This window comes from Condylostylus longicornis, unplaced genomic scaffold (assembly GCF_029603195.1).
Source record: "Condylostylus longicornis isolate FDR11 unplaced genomic scaffold, ASM2960319v2 ptg000049l, whole genome shotgun sequence".
In the NCBI taxonomy this organism is placed as follows: domain Eukaryota; kingdom Metazoa; phylum Arthropoda; class Insecta; order Diptera; family Dolichopodidae; genus Condylostylus; species Condylostylus longicornis.
The window spans coordinates 3,061,436-3,085,076 of NW_026578018.1; the positions used below are offsets into that span (position 1 = coordinate 3,061,436).

A 23,641-nucleotide genomic window follows, 5' to 3' on the forward strand; every position below is an offset into this window, starting at 1 on the left:
GCTTAGAAAATCCTGCTCAAAACAATTTTGTCACAGCACCCACAAAAATCTGTACAGGAGTTCGATTGGCCAAGCCTGTGTATAAAAATATGTGTATACAGTTTTGCCATCTTCATAATTTTTATGTAAATTATGAAAATGGCAAAGCTGTATACACAACGCTTTCTTTATATCAAAGATTTGATGACATAACGTTCTACAACTAGTACAAAAACCTATACAAAGGAGTAATTTAACTGAGAGGATTCGTTACACATATTAATTCAATTTATAAATTAATTTTTTTATTCTTATACGAACGCCATTACAAAACTTTTTTAAAATCAATATTTTTATGTTATTAAAAAAAATAATTTTAAAATAAATTTTGCAAAATATTTTTTAAATTAAAGAAATTTTTTTTTCACTTAAAAAATTAAAAATAATTTTAATCTTCATTTGGATTTTGACTATAAATTTCATTTATACTACAAAGAGCTGGAAATTGTTCATCTGTATTTGTTTGACATTTTGATGCTACATCACCAGATTTATAAATTTTATAATTTATTATATTAGTCCATGCATAATTACATGCAATATTAATACGATATAAATTATCTTTTTTAAATTTAATCATTGAACAACCAACACAATTATTTTTATCTGCAACCATTACCGTAAAATGTCCAATTTGTTCTCTAAAAATTAAAAAAATTAATAATTAATAATATTAACATCTTATTGTTCTTAATTATTGCATAATCAATATTGAATTTATTGCAGTTTATTGAGTATATTAATATAGTTATATAGACACAAAATTATATAAAAATTCATTGCAAGAGAGTATATACCGAACTTATTTTAGTATAATGCATGTAAAATGTTCTCCCAAAAATTTATTACTGTAGTTCTGTTTTCTGATTATAGGTTTGATCAAATTTTCGGCTCTCTTTTTTTTTATTTTTTAAAATAGGTACATAAAATTTTTACTTTCTAAAATTTACAACAATTTATTGGCGTTCATTGACATTTCACCGAGATTTATGTTGAATAAACGCAATGAGTGAATTAGTTAAAATTTATAATTCTTTCAAATTTATTTTTTTTTTGAATTGTTGCGTATACTTTGAACAAACGTACAAATATGTACATTAAGAGAATAATAATTGTAGCGTTGGATATGACGTTGGAAAACATAAGTGAACATGGTATTACCGATATTACGGTCATCAAAATGAATGAAAAAATTGCTTAATACAAATGATGTGTCTACTATGAATTACTTAAAATATAACCGCGGCCGATATTTACAGCAAAAATTTCAAAATTTGCAATTTTTTTTTTTTTTTTTTTTCTTTTAATTCTAATAACCAAATTAAAAACATGACGAATTATTTAAAATTACACTGAATTGCCAGTGCCTGTATGTTTACATAGACTACGTACACCACAATATTATACATACATATATTTTAATAAATACAAATATATTATATTTGTACATACTTACTTTGTTATCTGATATTTATTAATAAAATTCATATTAGCATTTTTATATTCATTAAACCAATCATCAATAATTGGTAAAAAATAATTTAATGATAAATTTCCTTTTGTTTCCATTTCAATATTACTAAGCCATGTACCTAAATTTTGTCCAGAATATGGAAATTTTTTTGTATTACGACATTTATCATGTTTAAATTCACATGTTAAAACATTTAATTCTGCTAATTTAGCTAAATCAGAGCACCATAACATTTTACCCATACGTTCAGCACTTTTATAATTATTTAAATTACCAGATGCAATAATATTACGATATTCATTATGTCTATTTACAATTTCATTACGTATATAATCATTTAAAATTATTAATTCAACATTATCTGGACAATTTGAACTAAATGTCTGTAAATAAATAAAAAAAAAGAAAATTGTAATATTATTAAAAAATTTATAATTATAATATTCATAATTAAATATATAAAAATATTCAAGTATAATCATTATTAATTTAGCAGATTTAGTTAATATTATTATTATACAGGTGCTATTGCAAACCTCAATTAGTAGTTGAAATTTAGTTTAAGATATGAAACACATCCTTTGGAAGGAGACTTCTGCAATTCATGCAAATAATTATATGGGCAAGTTTTTGAAAATTTTGAATTTCATATGACAACAATGCAAATAGAACATGCTTATGGTGGACATTTAAATGGTGTTATTTTTCACGTCTAACTCTTACAAATTGAAATTTTTTTCTATAATAATAGTTATAACTATTAGAAAATCTAAATTTTTGCCTGTTTTATTATAAAATAACATCTATGTGCGACATTTGAAACAATATTATATGTAGTTGAGATTCTCGACACCAGATTCAAGTTTTTGTCGAATTTTTAAAATGTCAATATTTTTAAATAAAATTATTTAAAATTTGCGACAGCGCCTTATGTGTTATAAACGCAAAAAATCTACCTCGACATGAGCACACATTACTTATGTTAATTTTTTTTTTTACATTTCTATATACGTCTGTCTATAGAGGAACTTAAGCATTTTAAGTGCTGAATTTTAAATTGAGCTTAATAGAGTAAAATTTTATATAACATTAACTATTACAGAAAATTTTATTTAACATGCTCTCAATTTATTAATAATGTTTAATTATTTAATGAAAATAATTGCTTATTTTATTTTATTATTAATATTTAGTTCGATTTAGCGTTAAGATTTATTTAAGATGACATTTTGACGACATATTATATTTATAACACACTCATGATAGTCACAATAATAGCAATTTTCACTCATAATTCTCGCACAAACTACTTGTTACACTTATTATTTTTTAATATTAATTAAAATTAAATTAATAATTCCAATTTAATTATGAATAATAATAATTTTTATTATAATTTTTATATTTTACCCCACTATTGTTGCATTTAATATGCGGTCCTGATTCATATTTACAAAATAAATCCTTATTACAGTAATCATCATCATTATCAGATGATGATATTGATAATACTGATGATATAATTAATATATTTAATAAATAATAAATAAAAATTATGAATTTTTTAAACATAATTAGATTATTTTAATTTTTATTATGTCCGAAATGCAAGAATCCGCTAACTCGCTATACTTATTTAATAATGTAAATTTGAATTTGAAGAAAAAATTAAATAAAAAATTTTATTTGCTTTTATATTAAAAAATTTTGTTAAAATTTTTTTTTGTTTTTGCATTTTATCACGTTCTATATAAATTTATCTTAGAAACCAACAGCAAACAAAATATTTTAAGCATAATTATTTTTGTATAGATATACTTAGTACAGATAAAGATTAATAATTGTACATAAAGAATATTTAGTATATACATACATATAGAAAATTATAAATACACAAATATGTATGTAATTATGCATATGCAATGTAAATTTGTTTTTGAACATTTATGTAGGTATACGAGGGTCACTATTTATATTTCGGGTCCTGGCAATACTAGTGCTACCAGGTGCAATCTGACACTTCCATTGGAAAGTTTGACATTTTTTAGGACAACTTCACTCAGAACGTTTTGTCATTCGAGCGCGAATTGTTTTGTTTACAGTGACTTGAAAAATTCATCTCGGTCAAAAAATGGAATTGTCCCGTGAAAATTTTCGTGCGATGATTTTTTACGATTTTCGGCGCGGATTATCGAGACAAGAGTGTCTCGATCAACTTGTTTCGACTTTTGGTGATGAAGCACCATCAAAAACCACTGTAAATCGCTGGTACCAAGAGTTTGGTTTCGGACGCCGTTCGCTCCAGGATGAATTTCGTGAAGGTCGGCCAATTTCGGTCGTTTTGCCGGAAACCATCGATGCTGTGCGCGAAATGATAATGATGGACCGGCATGTGATATACTGTGAGATTGAGGCATCCTTGGGCATTGGTTCCACCAGCGTACATAAGATATTGCATGAACATCTTGCCGTGAAAAAGGTGTGTTGTCGATGGATCCCAAAAAATTTGACGATTGCACAAAAGAAGGCTCGTGTCGATTGGAGCAAAGAAATGTTGAAAAAATTCAATCGCGGTGCGTCAAAAGACGTTTATAAGATAGTCAGAGGTGAGGAATCATGGATCTATGCATATGAGCCCGAAACGAAACAGCAATCGACCGTATGGGTGTTCCAAGACGAGCCAAATCCAACAAAAGTTGTTCGTGGAAGAAGCACATCGAAGCAAATGAACAAAAGCACATCGTCATGTGGCCACAGTACCTTTAGTGGAACGTAGGACGGTCAATTCTGAGAAAGTTTTCGAAGAAATAAGGAAAACAAACAAGCGCCGGCGAATCATTCTTCATCATGACAATGCAAGCTCTCACAAATCAGCTGAAACAATGGACTATTTGAGCACTCAAAATGTCGAATTGATGGGTCATCCGCCGTACAGTCCTGATTTAGCACCCAATGACTTCTTCTTATTCCCTCACATCAAAAAAAAAATGCGTGGACAACGATTTTCAACACCTGAAGAAGCAGTCGATGCGTTCAAAAACCATGTTTTGGAGGTGTCTCAATCGGAGTGGAAAAAGTGCTACGAAAATTGGTTTCAGCGCATGCAAAAGTGTATTGATCTTCATGGGGAATATTTTGAAAAACAATAAAACCATTTCCAATGATAAATGTTTGTTTTTTATTGCTAGACCCGAAATATAAATAGTGACCCTCGTAATTATGCGCGAAGGTGCAAATAATCACATTATTTGCGATTAATAACAAATGAGATAATAAAATTTACCTTATTAATTATGTAATTACACTTACCCTATTATAAAAAAAAAGTCATGAATTCGGGTGTAGCGCATATTATCAAGTTCATATTTACAATTTAATTTGTATATATTGTATATACAAGGTGTTTTGTATATATAAGTGCATTGCTATATGCAACTATCTGAAAAAATTATTTGTAAAAATTCGGAAATACTCGTAATATGTAAAAATGTTAAAAAAAAACAGTCGAGAGTGCCTGTTACTAGGAACTTGTTGAGTTGTGAACATTGCCTCTATACAAAAGTTTTGTCTAGTCATCAGGGTCTAATAACAATACACTTAAATACGAGACACTCTCGCATCTGAAATATTGTTGATTTGTTAATGAAAATCAAATAATTAAAAAATAAAAATATTTTGTAATTTAATTAAATTAAATTACATTAATTATTTTTTTTTCTTCTTTTTCATTACTTTATTAAGTTTTAATGATTTGAGAATGGCGAATTGTTATAACGGTAGTTTTATTGTTCTTAATTTATTCATGTATAACGGTACCTGAATAAAGAGTGTTTTTATACCCCTGTTCTTGTTATATCTTAGTAAACGGTATACTTACTTTTGGTATGGAGTTTGTAACTCCCCGACCTAGTCGTCTGTGGTTAATTGCAGTTAAATATCCATTTCATTGCACGTTAATTGAAAAATGGATAAAATAGAAACCACCAAACTTTTACAAATTGTTTCTTTTCTGTTAAGGAATGGCTGCTATTGTAATTGAGTCAATTTGAACAAAGGGGTTTCGATAATCATCATACAATAACAAAAGCAAATATTAAATATTTAAAAGAAATAAAAATCCAAGCCGAATTTGAATTTGTTTAATTCTATAGCTCATATATGAGGGGCTCAGAAGCAGAGTGGCGTAAGCCACAATATGGATTATACCACTTTGTTTTTGAAATATCGAAAAATTTTTACAAAAGCAAAAGTACTTTTGTAAAAAATAAATAGGAAAAAACACTATTTAGAAACTGGAAACTAATATCACTGATTCTAGAAGATGTATATAACCGATTACAGCAAAAAAATTTTTTTGCATTATTTGTGGCTTACGCCACTCTACTTGAGGGATCCTCATATATTTTGGAAATTTTTATAAAGTGGCTTGACGGCTTCGAGTAATTGCTATATAACCTAATATAAACTAATTTTAAATATTTCATTAGCAAGTTTTTATAATCAGATTGTCAAGATGCAGAGTGTATTTCAGTCGGTTAAGATCGAATGTAACGTTTTTACTTGTTTCCATTTAATTTTATTTAATAACTACCTAAGGGCTCCAAATTTTACTGTAATACAATCGGAATACGGTATAATAAACCTACTATACATTGAAAGTTCAAATATTAATTAGTACTTTCAATCTGAACTTAATTCAATTTTTTAATTTGTAGTTTAAACGAAACATAATTATGAATAGGTTAGAATAATTTTATTAAATAATTTTTTTTAGAAAAACATAAGATGCCTATAATTTGAATTTTGTTTTTAAAATTTAAAGAAAAAAGGTTTCCTTACATATTGAAATGTTGTTCCTATAACCAAACCTTATGGCAACTTCACATTTCTAACTTTAATAATTGAGAAAATGAAAAACAAAAAAAGGTGATGGGAAGCTATCTAAAATGGTACTATTCAATCCCATAACAACTTGAATTTAAGGGTCTGATCGTTTATCTCGCTATTTTAGTCGGAAAGTGAGAAGAAAGTGAGTAACTTTCATATACTTGTATAATGTGATTTTCTAGTGAGAAGAATTATTCGGTATTACGCATCTCTTTTTTGTAAATTCGTACATATTTAATACGTATTTATTCACTGTTGTTAAATTTGAAAGTGAAACATTTAGAAAATAATTTGAGAAAAAAATGCAAAATTCCAATTGAAAAAATGGGTAATCTTATTAGAAAAATATCTATTTGAAAAACGAAGAATTCTGATTTGAAAGTGAACAAATAGTGAGTAAAAAAGCGAGATACACGATTAGGCTGTTAATTCTGTAATTTCTGGATTGAAAAAACAGTTTTTAAAGAATATTTTACCAATTATTTTAAAATCGGTTTCCGTTCAATATTTAGATTCAAATAATTTTAACTAAATATTTTTAACGAAATTTCATTAAAATACAAAAATTTACAAGAGTTTTTTTTTTATAATTCTAACGTTATTTGCGACATCTAGTGGGTGATAGAATTAAGTATAAATAAAAATCTAAGTAAAAGCTCCGCCTAAATATATGTGCAATTTTTTAATTATAAAACTGGCAAAAATAATAGGCGGCGAAAATTATATTTGGCTAGGTACTAGCTATTAAATGGAATAGCGTATATGTATGATTTTGATTTACATAGCTATAGGAGGAACTTTCAAAAAAACAAAAGAATTTGAAATATGGTGACTTCAATATTGTAAAAACTGTTTTAATTAGGGTGAAATATTTTTTATGGAGAAATTTTGACGAAGCATTCAATTCATGCAGCAAAAAGAAGAGCTCGTTAACTTTCGAAAAATAGTATTACAAGTTGATAGTTCATCTTGAAATTTGATATTTGAGTTCTGGTTGTTACCGAAAATAACTGGCGATCATTTCAGGCACTTCGGGTAGCACAAAGCGAAACTCTACTAAGAGCCAAATTTACAGTTTTTAAAGGTACGTTAACTATAAGCTTACTAATGGCCTAAAAATTGGAAAGTAGTATTTAACAGACATTTTTCTAATATTCCGTAAAACTTTCACTTAACTAAACAATGCGGTCGGTTATGTGCTGACCACATCACATTTTTTTTTTTACAATCTGGAAACCTGGATCGGAATACTCACACAATTTGATTTTTCATTTTGAATTAATTTTTTCAAGATTATAGAATCTTACTTTTGTAAAGTTCATAATATATTTTTTTTTCGGTTTTTTGAAACAGATTCACTTAGCTTAACTGGATCTCAGGAGTCTAGGTCTCAGTTTCAGCTCTTAATCGATTAATTTGAAATTTATGTTGAAATTCTATGTTTTAGTAGATTGATCTTTTAACTTCATTTGAAATATACCGAAAATCTGTTTTCTTTCAGAGAAAAGTGAGAGAATTTTTACATACATATGTGTATATGCATATGTAATGTTTTAATATAACCATACTTACTCACAGTTTTGAAAAAAATAACCAAAATCAATAATCCAAAAAAAAAAATGTTTTTCTACGTACCTGAAAATTTTATGCCACACATTTGATCCATATTTTTCTCTATCTGGTGAGTAAAAAATTAAAATACAAATTGAGGCGCTAAATACTTAAATGCATTGAGTATTTTTATAAGATAATGAAATATTTAAATAATGATTACCAATTTGTATTGAATAATTAAAGACGGGAGATACTTTGTAAGTGAAAACATTAAAAATATCTCTAATATTTTATATCAACAAAGAAACAGAATAATATTGTGAATATTTACTTTTCTAATTTGATTCTTTACGCGATCTTAAAAGAAATTATATATGTATGTAAATCTATATATATATATATATACATATGTATATACATGTATACACATAAATATAAGCATACTATGTATTATTCTAAGAATTTTTTTTTTTTAAATTATTCATAAAAATTAATAATTAATTTTATAAACAAGAATTTTAATATTGTAAAGTAGTGATACTCGCCCTGTACAATGACATTGTTTAAGTAAAATCATCTTACAATGTTACAAAATGAATTTAATTATTACAATTATAAAGTAAATATTTATGATTACTCGGCTAAAACGGCGATTCATTTTTAAATAAATTGAGATTATTTAAATTTTTCTTGTTATAGATTTACTTTTGTATGTAGGGTCTAAATAATAAGACTATATAATTTTATACAAACTTATTTCCGATAAAAATTTCACGAATTCATTTTGATACTGAAATTTTCTTAAGTTAACTTTTTGGAATGCGTAAATATTTTAAAAGTCAATTTCATAATCCCGAAGTAATGTGTTTTGAGTAGCACTAGAAGAGTTTTAAAATAAATTTATGAAATTGGATGATGCTTACATAATATTTATTAAACTATATAAGTAAAAATTTTACCAATGAATTAGTTGTTATTGCTCCGGTTCGTTAACCGAAGGATATCGTGTTCTCGAAGCCCAGTCAGGTTACTATAAAAAAAATTATATTCAATATTATACAGTTTAATATACTATACCGTATTTCCATAATATCTAATATTAAAATACTAGTAAAAAATTAAAAAAAAAAACAATAAAATATCGATAGTCTCAAATATTTAAAATATAAAGAAAAAGTATAGTAGTCTCGTCACCCACCAGATTAAAAACACAATAACGCAAGAAATTTTGGAATGGTTATCTACGATATCATACACCAGTCCTATAACATGGAAGTAGAAGAAAAGAAATTAAGTAAAAATAAAAAAAAATGTGGATGGTTTTCAATCAAACAAATTTCGAGGTTTCATAACTCGAGAAGAAGGAATTAAAAATCAAAATGTCACTTGATGTATGGATTGAATCCATTCTATCACCCTGAATTGGAGTTACCGTCCACTCTCGCACATCTCGTATAATTTTCATTCAGTTTTCTTTTTTTAAGTTAATTTGCTTGATAATTTTGGTTATAAATGAAGCCATTCAATCAAGAATTTAAAAAAATTTAAAAGTTCACATTTATAGGAATCAGAAATTTTAGTGACTTGGACTTTTATTTGAAAATGCTTAGTATATGGGGTGGAAAAAATTATTTCATGTAAAAAGTTTAATTAAAAATTTTCAATTTTTAAAAAAAACTACTTCAAAAAATTCGTAGTTATTGCGATTTTTTAATCACGGTAATATTGTATAACAAAAAAAAAGCAATTGTTTAACCTGGAATTTTTAAAATATGTGATGTAATTTACAAAATTTCCAATTTGCTTAACGGTATTTCCAATTTTTCTTTGATATCATCCATTATCTATAGTAGAAATTATTTAAGCGATCATTTAAATTATAAGTAAATTTTCCAAAATCCAATTAAAATTCAATTTATCTAACAAATTATTTATATAGTATGTATAACAGCTATAAAAATTTAAAAAATTCTTATTCACGCTTTTTCATTTATATGCACTCAAATCTAGACGACGTGTTTACTTTCAATTCTACTTAAAAGCTTTTTTAATTTTAAATCTGCATATATGAGCTATAATTGTATTTCAATTAGTATAAAAATTCTTAAATTTACTTTAGAATTAAATAAAATTAAATTATATAGGTACTTACTATTGTTGAGCACTTTATTTATAATTTAAAAAATTTTATAAGAAATTTTTATTATATAAGAATCAGTTTATATCTTATAGATGCGCTTATACATTTATAATAAAATTAAATTATCAAATTATTTTTAATTGAATTTGAATGGATTTATCATTACAGAATTTTTAAAATTACTTATAATCTATGTCCATAATGATATTACAAAAGAAATTATATGATAATGGGCTAGTAATTACAAGAAATTACTGTCTTAATTGCCGTTTACATTTATAACAAAATTAAAGATTAAATTTACAATAAAGTCTGATCATTCTGCTAATACATTTCAGAATGAAATATTTTATCATGGAACTCATATGCTTGAATTTATTAATTGACTACGAAACCTATAACCAAATTTGAATTAAATCTTATAAAAATAACCTGATAGCTGTTCAAAATTCACACAGAAAAAATTGATTGTCCCTTACATATAAAAAAATCTAACTCATCTAACTCTTAAAAATTATAAGAAATCTGATGAGAATATAGAGAGTAGGTAATTTATATTATTCACCAAAATTTTATGTTAGGTAATTCTTACATGTATAGCTTTCATTATGCTTACAATTATTAATTACTTCTTTATTAAAATTTATATTATAATTATTATTGTTATATCTCAAAGAATTTCAAAATCTCATGGTTGTTTGGTTGGTTGACTTGGCCGGCGCAGCAGGTTCACTCTATTAGCACAAATGTGCTGTTTTGCCACCATTATCCCGAGAAGATCAGGGTGTCATTGAGCATACGATTACAAGTGGCCTATCTAAGCCAACTGGTTCTTTTGAGAAATCTATTTATATCCCCGATACTAATTTTCGATATTTCGTCAGTCACGGCTGATCTTCCCCACGTGACTAGTCTGGACTCGCCCAGAGTCGCACATTCGCAATAAGATAATGAAAAATGATCACCTTCTAATACATTTTTCGGCAGTAAGCGCACATCCACGCCAGCTCACGACAGAATTGGCCTGCCAGCTTTCAGGATACGAAATATAAAAAATTAAAATTTTTTTTTAACTCTAGAATACTTAATGTAGTAATTTCTTCCTCTCTTTGTTTATCTTGCTTATCTTGCATTTCTTCCTCACTTTCTTTTTTTTTCTGATTTTTAAATTGACTCTTTTGATTTATACATATTTATCCTTAACAGCATATATATAATATATACATATAGTTTTACATGCAGTGTTAATCGAAATTATTAATATTTTACTTACTCGCTTTATTGTAGATTATATAGGGTAAGAATAAATTTAAATTTCGAATTCGATTTTTTTTGTTAATGAAGATGTTTCAGTTAAAGTTACTGATTTTTAGATATGAAAACATATTGACATAGGTATTTGACGAGAGTCGAACCGAGCCGTTCGGTAAGAATTATTTTAGTTAGCGTTTTAGCAGCTTGATTATTATTTTTATTAGTAAATATAATTTGTTGTAACAATTATCTTGAATTTATATCTAAAAGATTTTTAAGAGATTTTATTTAAAAATTTCGATTCTACTTCGAATTAAAATATGCTTCGAATGTAATTCACTTCGAATTTGATTCGAGCCATATATAGAGTGACTTACACTTCTATGCGTAAACGCTTTTCTAATTCAATTATATCGAAAATATATGAAGATATTGTATAGGCAATTTCTTCTCTTTGTTCCTTTTACATAATAATATGGCGTAGGTATATGCTATAATATTTCTCGACTCATCATTTATATTACCTTCTTCAATATATACCATTAACATTTTAGACTAAATTACATATACGATAAGAGAGGTAAATTTTGTGAAAATATATACAATCCCATTGCAAACATGAATTTAAATATTAACAGCTTAATATATGGGCTAACATTAAATTATTGCCCATTATACGCATTTACATAAGAAGTCGTCCAAAGAAATTTCATGTCGAAGTCAATTATTTGAGTGTGTTTGAAAATTACACTAAATATTTTGTCGGCATAGTCGGATTCCAAATAGTATTAGAAATCATTTACTTAAAAATCTAGTAACTAAAAAAAAATTAAAACAAAATTGAAAAGAGTGTGTGTATAAAAGATTTTGTAGTGAAACGAATGTATGGGGGATTTTATTCAGAAATATACACACTATGTCTCGGATATATGTAAGCTGAGTAGACTAGATTTGAATGTTTTTTTTTTTGCAACCTGAAATTCAATTATTAGCAATTAAGTTATTTATTTTTTATAAATGTAGTTATACTTTCTGTATAATAAGCTTAAACTATAATGAAATTTAATGAACCTCTTTGTATAATTTCCTTCTAATCTAATTAAAAAAAAAAATCATGAATTTTTTTGAAATTACCATATAAATTTCAAAATGTACCCATAATATAAGCTCGTACATACACATGTCATAACTGAATTTAAACGTTTTCAAGCTTGATTTAATAAAAAAAAAGGGAATTACAAAAATGCTTTCTCAGCCCCCTCGCCAAACCCACGTGTATCTTTTGTATTGTAGACTAACAAGAAATCATATTTAATTATTTATTTACGTATAGTTGGTATATATAGAAAATATTTTCTAATGAATTTTTCAGAACAACATAAGAGATGAAAAAATTGCAATGGTTTTAATTTAAAAAACATTTTAAAGCAAAAAATTGTGTTTTTAAATAAATGCAGTTTTTATTTTATTTTTGGAAAAAAAAAATTTATAATCTTTTTATTCAATATTATTTGAAATATTCAATTTACTTGAAGTAAATTAACTTATTATAGCTTAAATTACTTTAAGAATCTAAATTTTAGAATTAAGAAATGAAAAATCCCGGCTTTAAATAATTTCACTTTGGAAAAATATAGAACAAACTCATTTGATTTGTAAAACAGCATTTTTCCCTTAAACGAGATAAATTGAATGAAATTTCATTTTGTTATCGAAAACTTTTGTGATTTTAAGAAAGTTTCTATTCAAAGCGAGTTCGAATATGTATAAAAGTATGTGGACATTTTTTTTTAATCGAAAATATTTTGACGACTCGGTTATAAGTCGTGACATTAAACAGGGGTTCATATTAAGCATATCTTGTTGAATACCAAATATATGCTCTGCGAAAGAAAAAAATTGCATACATTTAGGAGATAAATAAAAAACTAAAAGAAATATTAATATAGCTGAATTATCAAATTCGGCAATTATTATTAAAGTGAATGAAAATAAATAATAATATTTTTTTGAGACTTACCAATAGTTTTTTAAGCTACTATTGCTTAGATTTTCAAAAGATGCATTTATTTAATTAAAATTAGAAAAATTTCTTCTTAAGTGAGTTACAACAGTCTTGTTACATATAGCAACACTATAAGTTAATACACAATAATATAAAAATTTAAATTTTTTGACATATTTTTTATACCAACTTAAATAACTTAGATTGCATCAATTATTTATTTAAAAATGCATTTTATGTGAATTCAAATGAGCATTTCATTTGAAAAATCTATTCTAATTTTAATTAGTTGGTATAACAAATTAAATTAAATCTGTTTTATTTTTATGTGGATATGATAATAAAAAAGATCTTGTATAACAAATGTTAATTACCTAATGTGTAATAATTAATGTACATATAAAAAATTTTATATTTTAAATATTTTGCTATAAATATTCATAAATTCAAATATAGTCCACTAAATACTAGTTTGGTTTATATCACATTTTTGCCATTTTTGAGTTAAGAGTTGATAATATACAATAATACGTTAATATGTATACGATCTTTAAGATGTTCTTAAAACTTTTCATTGAATTCATTAGTTTTTGGAAGGCAAAAATTTTTTTTTGTATCTTAAATTTTAAATAGTTTTTCTCGATATTACTGAATTGATTTATGAATTAAATTAACATAGACTTTCTCATGAGCAATAAAATTTTCTTATATTTCCATTTTTCTATATTAAATTCTTTATTAATATTAATATTCATGAGAAAAGGGCATTTTTACTATATATTTTAAAAAAGTAAAATGAAAATGTGCTAAAAAATATCTCAAAAGCAAAAATGTCTTCTATTACTTTTCACAATTTTACTAATATTTTTCTAAGTATAGGTTTAGAATTGCCTTTTCAAATCTTACCAACAGTTACTAAGAGGGAAAGAAGGTACTTTTAATCACGTCAAGTTCCATTGTATCGTTGTATAATATTAAGACTTGCTCGGTGTATCATCGGTTAATCCGTATCCGTGAATTCACCAATGGTGATCCAAATGTTTACATTCAGTCCGCACCGATGAAATCCTTAAATTTCAATTAAAGGAAATGTATAAATAAAATACTTTGTTACAAATTAGCTGTGGGAGCTTTATTTAGAAATTTTTTGCAATTCTTACCGCCGCTCTGATATAATGTGGGATTCAATGTAAATTTTTTTGCATCATTGAAGGAGCTCAAGGTATTATTTTTTATTTCATTTTAAAAATTTGTTATTCTAATTAAATATCACAAATTTTCCGTAAACCAAGAATAGAAATAAAAATTAAATGCTCTCCTGTAAATTGTAGCAATTTCGACTTGCAACTTAATAAAAACTTACGACTTAAAAATTTTATGTTTTTTTTTTTTTCTCATTTATCTTTTATTAAAATAATATTTAACATATTTAAGTAACTTATACTTACAAAACAAAATAATTAATTCTATATTTTAAAATTTTAATTAAAAAAAAAAAAATTCTTAATATTTTGTAACATGAAATATATGAAATGTTTACATATATAATTACAAATTTTGAAATTAATTTTTAAGTTATTGATGTATTCAATTTTTTTAATACATAATTTTTAACATTCTCTTGCATTTGTTCTGACAAACAAAATAATATTGCCATTATTAATGTTGCCAAAAGTGCTATTAAACAGAATATCAATTTAACAATCTGAAAAGAAATATTAAAGATATTAAAAAAATTAAATTAGAAAAAACAGAAAATTTATTAAGAATTAAAAAAATTAAAGCAAATTTCATTAAAACATTCACACAACCCAATACAAACGCAACACATAATATTGTTGTCAAATTATCCACAAATAATATTACGATCAAATTGCTGTCTTGGTTCCGAAGTTTTATTTTAATAAAGAATACTATATTATTAGGCAATTCACCAATCATAAACTTAATATAGAGTAAGAATACCGGGTACTTTTTTTCCAATTTTATTTAATAAATTTTTTTCAACACAATAAAGTGATTCTTTGGCTTGCTCTGTATAAGTAATGTCAGACTAAACCTTATGGAAACCATCTGTGTTCTGGAAAATATTTTTTTTTTGTTTGCTTTGACTTTTATAATATTGATGGAAGCATGTTTTTCCCTTTCTTATTTTCAAAGAAACTATAATAAATTTTTTGATCTTACCACAAGCCTTTACTTTTACTGAATGGATTAATTGGATTGTTCGTCAACCATTTACATATTTCTTTCACTTAAATTACGATAACATTATTCAATAGTACCTCTCCGGATAGGTTAAATATTGTGATTATAATTTGGTAAAAGTTTTCTTTACATTACATTAAAAAGAATATTAATTGAAATTGTAAATCTTACTGGACTTTACTGGCAATGATACATTGCGATAATTAAATCTAGACTGATCTAAATTTTGTTGTATTCCTACAATTGTAAAATTGCAATAAATTGTCTACAGGGTGATTAACAATTTTAATTAAGGAAAACCAAAATATTTTTGGAATTATCAAAAAAATTCATTAACTGTGAGTTCTCTAAAAGTTTCATTTTTCTCCGCCGTCATATTGTTGAAAATTTTGTTTCGATTCATCGAAGTTTAACTAAAATTTTATTATTCTCAGGAAAATTTCTCTTTTTTCTCTTTCCCTTTTAATTATCAACGGAGCATATTATTTTTGATTGATTCTCTTCGTTTGCAACGCTGAGAAATAATTGTCTGATATAGACGCCAGTATATGTATGTCACATTCTGTTTGTCCGCCGGTCCGTACGTGCTACTGATAACTCAAAAATCAAATAAGATATAATTTTACCAACATTTTCACAAATGATTTTATTGAGTAAAAGGCATTTAACAATTCAAAAGTAATTTGATTGGAGTCAGAAATTATTGAAATTATTGAATTTAAGTTTAGAACTTGCTGGTAGGGGTCATTAAAATTGCTCGACTCCTTGACGTAGCTGTCATAATATGGTAATTATGACAACTATTTTCAGAAAAATCTTTTAGATTTTATGAGTTTAAATGGGATTTGCCATACATTATATAAATGAGGAATGTAGATAGAAAACAACTGAACAAAAGTCAGTCTTTCTTTATATTACACCCATATTTACACATATTTAAAGGCAAAATTTTATTTTAAATTATGTTTGCCCATAATATGAGAAAAAGAAAATCAACCATTTGTTTTGTTGTTAGCAGAACGATTAAAATAATTGAGAAAATTTTATAAAGAATAAAAATAACAAGAAAAATTACTTGTTAGAATAACAAGTAATTTCTCAGGAAATAAGTACACGCGTGTGTTTTTTTCATATTTTTATTATTATGTTTTATAAATCCACCTATACTATTATTTTATTTTTTTTTTTTGTTTTTGTAAATTTTGTACTACAACGGAAGTCTTACGTTTGTAAAAGATAATAATATAGTGACACAATTTTACGATCTTATCAATTGCCCTATATATAATTCTATCAGGTACCAGAAATACACAAAAGTCATGTGAGCTTCCAAATAATTGAAAATTTAAGACCATTATTGAGCATTACCCAATTATGAACGTCATATTCTGAATCGTTGTTCAGCTGTCCTGTTGTCTATGCGATAAATCAAAATTTAACTGAGTTAAGCTCGTTAGATTCCCATTAACAACTATATTCTAAATGATAAAAAAATAATGTTGGGTCAAACCAATTCTTTGTAATGTAGCACTTTACCATTCAACAACCGAAAATACTGATTTCAGGAACAGTCTGTGTACTCCATTATTAAAATTAATTTCATTTATACACGAATATATTTCAAAGATTGCATACATTTAGGATGAGCAATGCATGCACTCTTTGAAACAAAACCAAAAAAAAAATTAAAGACGCATTATGTTATAATTCGAGTTTAAGGGTTAAGAAAAATAATTATATTTTTTAGTGGCATGGCATTTATCGTTAACAATCTGCATTTGCATTTGCAAAAATTCAAATTTTAAAAAATTTCGAGACGATATAACTTAAGACTAGGTGGAGGTGAAAAAAAATTTCTACAAATGAACTTTTAAAATTTTATACTTGTACAACCTGAGGCCTAGAACAAAAATGATAACAGCAAATTTTAACGGCCATTTTAACGGCACAAGTATGGTGTACTGCGGTAGAAGAAGCCGAATACTTTTCTGCAAAATCCCAAAAATGGCTATGTTTTCCCTAAAGTAAATTGTTAAAAAATTACATTTCTAGGGTTTTGAAGAGGCTGTAGCTTTGAGAGGGCGGAAGATAGTTAAATAATTTTTTTTATGAAAATAAGTTTCTAGTAAAGATCTATGTACATATACAATTTCAGCCATCTTAAAGGCTGTAGAAGTTTTGTAAACATGTCCACAGACTAACGGACGAACGGACAAACTGAAACCAATAAGCATTTTTTTCAGAATTTGTTATTCGATTATTCAAATCTTACACAAATTATTTTGTATGAATGCTCGAGATTTTGGGCCCGCTCGGAACAGAATTATGAGTACAATGCTTTATTAACATATTATCAAGCATTGTCTAGTAAATTATAGTAGTATTTGTTGTATAATAATTATCGCAATATTCTAAAATATGATAAGTGATAATCTATATTCAAGAGTAGCTATTTAATACAAATATATCGTAAAAAAATAAATGACATAATCGTTTATTTTAAAAAACTAAAATCTCAATATACGTTATCTTTAAAAATGCTCTCACGTAGGGTAATAATTTTACTGTTTCATTTGCCGTATTTTTATTTCTGACATATTAATATGCGGAACTTGATGCACTAATAATTGACAGGCGACATGTCAACTCAGTATAGTTTTTCATATGGAGATTGATAGTCTAATAGCATTTCAAAATTATTGATATAAAAATATGAAATGAAAAAGATTACGGAATACGGAATGAACTGATGACTGTGATTTTATGTACCGTGAATTCTAATTTTGAATTTTTGGATCTCGAAATAAGGCTTCTCTTTCTAGAAACTAAGACTATGTTTTATTATAATTTTGTATTTTAATTCATTTCTTTTTGATTTTTTTTTTCATAATAAAGAATTCAAAAATTGTTTGTCTCTCATACTAATAAACTTTGTTCTCAATACTAACTCTTCACAATTCGTTTTTCTTCTTCATTAAATGATGACGATTTTATTTGACGATCTGATAGCCGTATTTTGTGCATAATTTAATAAAAATTGTTTCCTTTCCTTTCGTACAAAATTAGCTTCAATTTGTCATACCAAAATTATTAAACTAAATACTTAAAGAAATAGTTAAATACTTATAGAAACTGCCTCTCATAATAATTACATTGTATTTCTCAAAAATCAGTGCTTGTAAAAATTTAAAAATTTTTGGGAATTTTTGAGGATTACAAGGAATTTTATTCATACAGTCAATGTCATGTTTTTTTTTTAATTCCGAAATATTGAAAACATATGGATTTTTACTTGTATAACACTTTTGAATCAAAACACTCAATTTTCTCAATTTTGCAGTTAGTAAATTTTCTTTTTAAGCTGAATGATATTCCAAAATATCTTACCTGTAAGGTTGTTGTTGGACCAATATTATTTGTTTCATATTCAATTTCTTTTTTATTATCAATTTTGATTTCTTCGAAATCATTAGTCTTTTGTGATTGCATTTAAATTATTTTATTATTAATAATTATTGATATTAAACTATTATATTATAAAAAAAAATTATTTTTTTTTTTTTTAATTATTTTAATTTTATAAAAATTTGTTTTTCTCTTTATTTCGTAAAAATTTATTTAAAATTTTATATTTTCATTTTATTTTGAGCGTTCAATTATTAATAATCATTCTGTCCCGTGTGTATATACCTAAAATAATTGTTATACAAAAAAAAAATATTTTTTTTTTTTTAATTTTTATTTTATCAAATCAAATATTTGATTTTTTATCAATAATTCTTTGTTATTTTTTATTTTTTTTTTAAATATTCTTTAAGAATTTTTTATAATAACAAAAAATACTCTTTATATTTTTTTCGATTATTTAATCAAAATGTTATATTTGATTTTTATGTATGTATATTGGTATTTGTATGTAATTTTTGTGTAGGTACACATATATTTACTTGATATATTTCTATTATACTATTCTACATATATAATTTTGTCTATATGTTATAATATACTACACAATAACAAACTGTACTACAATAATAATGTTATATTAATATTTTATTGTTGCAATAAAAATTTTCTGTTCTAAGTCCAAAAATATATTGTTTTTGTTTTTGTTTTTTTTTTTTTATTTTGTTTCACTTTAAATTTTAATTAAATAAAATAATTTTTTTACTATTAAATTAAATTAATTTTCACTTATTGTTATTGGAATAATCCAAATATTAAAATAATATTTTGATTTAATTAATTAAATAAAAGAAAAGAAAAAATATTAATTTTTATAAACAATAAAAAAAAAAAAAAAAACAAAGGCTTAATATTTTCGGAAAACAAAATTTTTTTCTTTTTATTTTTTATTGGCACGTTATGGTACTTTTAACGGTACGTTTTTTTTTTTTTTTTTATATTAGAACCATTTGAACTGAAATAACAGACTGAATTTTATAAAATATGTGAAATTTTTTAGTACTAGCATTTATTTTATTTATAAACCAAAATAATTGTACAAATGTATAACATTTTAAATATTTAAATATATTCACACAAACATTATATTTTATTTATTTATTTATTTATTTTCTGTTTCTGTTTTTTTTTTTTTTTGTATTAACTTGTCTTGTTCTTTTAGCTTTCTGTGTGTGTACATACATTGGAATATATTTATATTAAAATTTTTCATCTCAAATTACAACAATAGTTATGATCGCTAAAATATTAATATGTATGTACGTATGTATGTATATGTATATAATAGGTGTGTATGAATGCATGTACGTATGTCATATATATAACATCAATATAATATAGTATATCCAATGTGTTATATACACATATAAATATCATACAATAAATGTTTTATGTTAGTTGTTCATTTCAACTGTCAGTGATAATCTTAATCAGTGATAATCTAATCAGATTAGATGTAAATAGCATGTATAAAGCAAATAATATAATTGATTATAAACAATACTCTCTTATTTTTTTTTGTAAAATTCAAGTTAGCACACTAGAGAAATTACGCACATTTTTCTATTTTACTTAAATCAAACAAAAATACTTTTCAAAAAAACATTTCTAAAGCCTTCATAAATTTTATTTAGGATAAATTTTTAAAAATGACAGTTATGACATAAGGCATAAGAACAAAATATTTTATCATATACGTAAAACTTTGTTATAAACTTAATTTAAAACAAATGTCATTTCCATATGTCACTTCCAGCAGTGCACCATAGTGCTACAATAATACACAAAACATTGCTCATAAATTGCATTTTTTAAATAATTGCCCATATTCTATTAGTCGCATTCGCATTACCGGAGATGATGAGTTATTTTTGAAAAGAACTTCGATTTTTTGTATAGAATTTCGAATTTCGAAATTTATCTTTTAAGATTATTTCTTAGTGAATCGGAATTTATTTGTTTTATTAGAAAATTACAAGATTTTTCAGTAACACTTTATGACATCAAGTGACACGACTAACAGAATATTGGTGTATATTTTGACTTATTTTCATACATCATTGTATGTTTGTTTGTACACAGCATTTGTTATTTTTGACATTTCAAGTAATGCAGTTATATTTTGTGAATAAGTAATTTAGGATCATGTAACATTACTAAAAAATTTTGGTTTACAACTCGGATAATGTGATCATGTGCTATAATTTCGCACTCTCCTCCTTTTGAGGCAATTTGAAGGAAATATTGCAGGCAATGGTGCAACAGTCAAGGTTCACATTTTATATAATTTCTACATTTTATATAATTTAATTTTATTTCGTTTTTCAAATAAGTACGTCGATGATTTTTCTTACAATTATAAATTTTGCATAAATCGATTGTATAACAGTTAAAAATTTAAAAATTTTGTGATCTTTAATATTAACCTGAAATTAATTTGAAATTAAATACACATAATAAAAGTGAGAACTAAATTGGTATACCATACGCGAGAGAAATTAATTCATATCCATAACTAATCCTATTTATATACAAATATATATATGTTAAATTATAGAAATAAATTGATGTATGGAAAAAATAAATGGATGAATCAATGAGTAAATGAAATGGATAATATTAATTTTGAAATGCATATAAACAAATATATGTATGTATATATATATATGCATATATAAATTATATTTTATTCTCTTAAATATACATATACTGTATTGCATAGGCTTTAGTTACATATTCAAACAATAATATATGTACATCAAATACGCAAAAATCTACAACTGAAGCAAAAAAAAGATCAATTACAAAAACAACAAAATATTCAGTAACAATAATAAGAAAATACGTAGGGAACTCAATAAAATTATTTTAATAATTTTTCATTTTTAAATTCAGTCAAATAGAACGATGGAACCTTTAAATTGTGTGAAGTGTTTACCAGCATAAAATTAGTGATTTTACTTAGGCGCATAGGACGTCTCAATAAACATTATCTGATATCAATTTCTCAAAAATCAAAAGTACATGAACATTTATCACAAAATTTTGATGTTATAAATTATAAGCCGATGATTGCTCCTTAAACTTGTTAATACCAGATCAATACTAATAATATTTGGAATCAAAAAGGAGCATGACATGGTCTTCAGTCGCATTTTTAAAGAAATAAACTTTTTCTAATCCAAAAGAGATGTCAACAATTAAGAAATTGATAGGCTTAATTGTTATGCTTTGTGCGTATGTATTTCTGGCTAAGTTTTGTAGTTGCATTGCTGGTCGAGAGATCATTCTGTCATATTACTTGTATTACTTGTAGCTTGTTCTTTCTTTAAAATAAAATTGGTCAGTTAGTAAATATATAATTACTGCTGAATCTTTTTTTAAAATACCGCAGTAAAACTCATAACAGGGCATACACTCCCAAATAAGTCCCTTAGATGGTGGAAGCATTTGCAAGAGCAGTGCACTTTTCGATATTTATATTCTAACATAGGTTAGACACGACACTAAATTGAACAGGTTTTATGTAAGATTGTTGAAAGCTTCTGATCAGAAAATGATAAAATAGCTATATTAGAGAAACGGTTCGTTTTTGCTCTGTTCATTATTATTGTTAAACAACTTGTAATTACAAAACAAAAAACAGAAACATTAAAAGCATTTTAAATACAAAAATTTAATTTGTAGTACAGAAAATTCCCCTTCACAAATACATACATATAATAGATATAGATATAGAACTATAATTGTGATGTGCGTATGTTTTTATAAAATACATACATAGTCAAAACAATTTTTAGAACTATAAGTTTAGTAAATTTCTCATTTAAGTTTTTGTGTATGCTGCCCTATAAAAGCTAGGCTCTAATATTATAAAAGTACATACATATGAATGTATATGTTTATACATGAAATTATATACAATTATATTTCAATATCAATATAGCTATAATATTACTATTGCATACTTTTTTGTTATATATTTTTGCATAGGTACCAAGAATAAATACTATATCCATGTATAAAATACAGGGTAACTTAAAAAAAAATTGTTTTTTTAAATTTTCGTTATGTATACAAAAAACCTTACAAATTGCATACGTATATCAAAATATACGATTTGCATAAACAAAACATTACTGTTAAAATAATATTTTTCTCAGTTCAACAATCCAAAATCCTTAATCCTATTGAACATCTGTTTGAGAAAAAAAATTAGACAACACACTATGTATTATCGTTCGCAACACTAAAATATTCTTCTATATAGTGCAAACTGATTAAAAGCAGTTGCTGAAGCAACACGAACTCAGAGAAACTCATCTCTTGCATATTAGTAATGAATAAAATACAATCGTTATAGATTATCATAACGCGATCTGTAGCGAGTGGCTTATCTCATATACGTAAGGATAATTGACAAAAAACAATTAACAGTAAACATTGTAGGTTAAAGAAAACGAAATCTTCTTGAGTTTGAGAACGGCACTAAATTGGACTAATAAGAATATAATGGTTTGGATAACTTATTAACAAAAGAGTTCTAGAGCGAACTGTATTAGCGCTAGTGCAAAAGAGAAAACAAACAAATATTTCGGAATATTTTCAACAACTT

At 25.2% G+C, this 23,641-nt stretch overlaps 1 protein-coding gene across 1 annotated transcript; it reads right to left on the reverse strand.

The window, feature by feature from the left end:
- Nucleotides 1-427: 427 nt before the first annotated feature.
- Nucleotides 428-9,795, reverse strand: LOC129611465 (antigen 5 like allergen Cul n 1-like). Its single transcript, XM_055524642.1, has 3 exons — nucleotides 9,743-9,795; nucleotides 1,496-1,819; nucleotides 428-680 (listed from the first exon to the last, which is right to left on the reverse strand). The coding sequence occupies exons 1-3, from the start codon at nucleotides 9,793-9,795 to the stop codon at nucleotides 428-430; spliced, it is 630 nt and encodes a 209-aa protein (XP_055380617.1).
- Between the last annotated feature and the right edge of the window lie 13,846 nt (nucleotides 9,796-23,641).

What these genes read in the sequence shown, in the direction of transcription:
- LOC129611465 (XM_055524642.1), bottom strand. Translation starts at nt 9,795, where the DNA reads ATGGATGATATCAAAGAAAAATTGGAAATACCGTTAAGCAAATTGGAA. An exon ending in TTAAGCAAATTGGAAATTTT is followed by an intron (nt 1,820 to 9,742) that starts GTAAATTACATC and finishes AATTGTAAATAG; the next exon opens with ACATAATGAATATCGTAATA. An exon ending in AATAAATATCAGATAACAAA is followed by an intron (nt 681 to 1,495) that starts GTAAGTATGTAC and finishes TTTAATTTTTAG; the next exon opens with AGAACAAATTGGACATTTTA.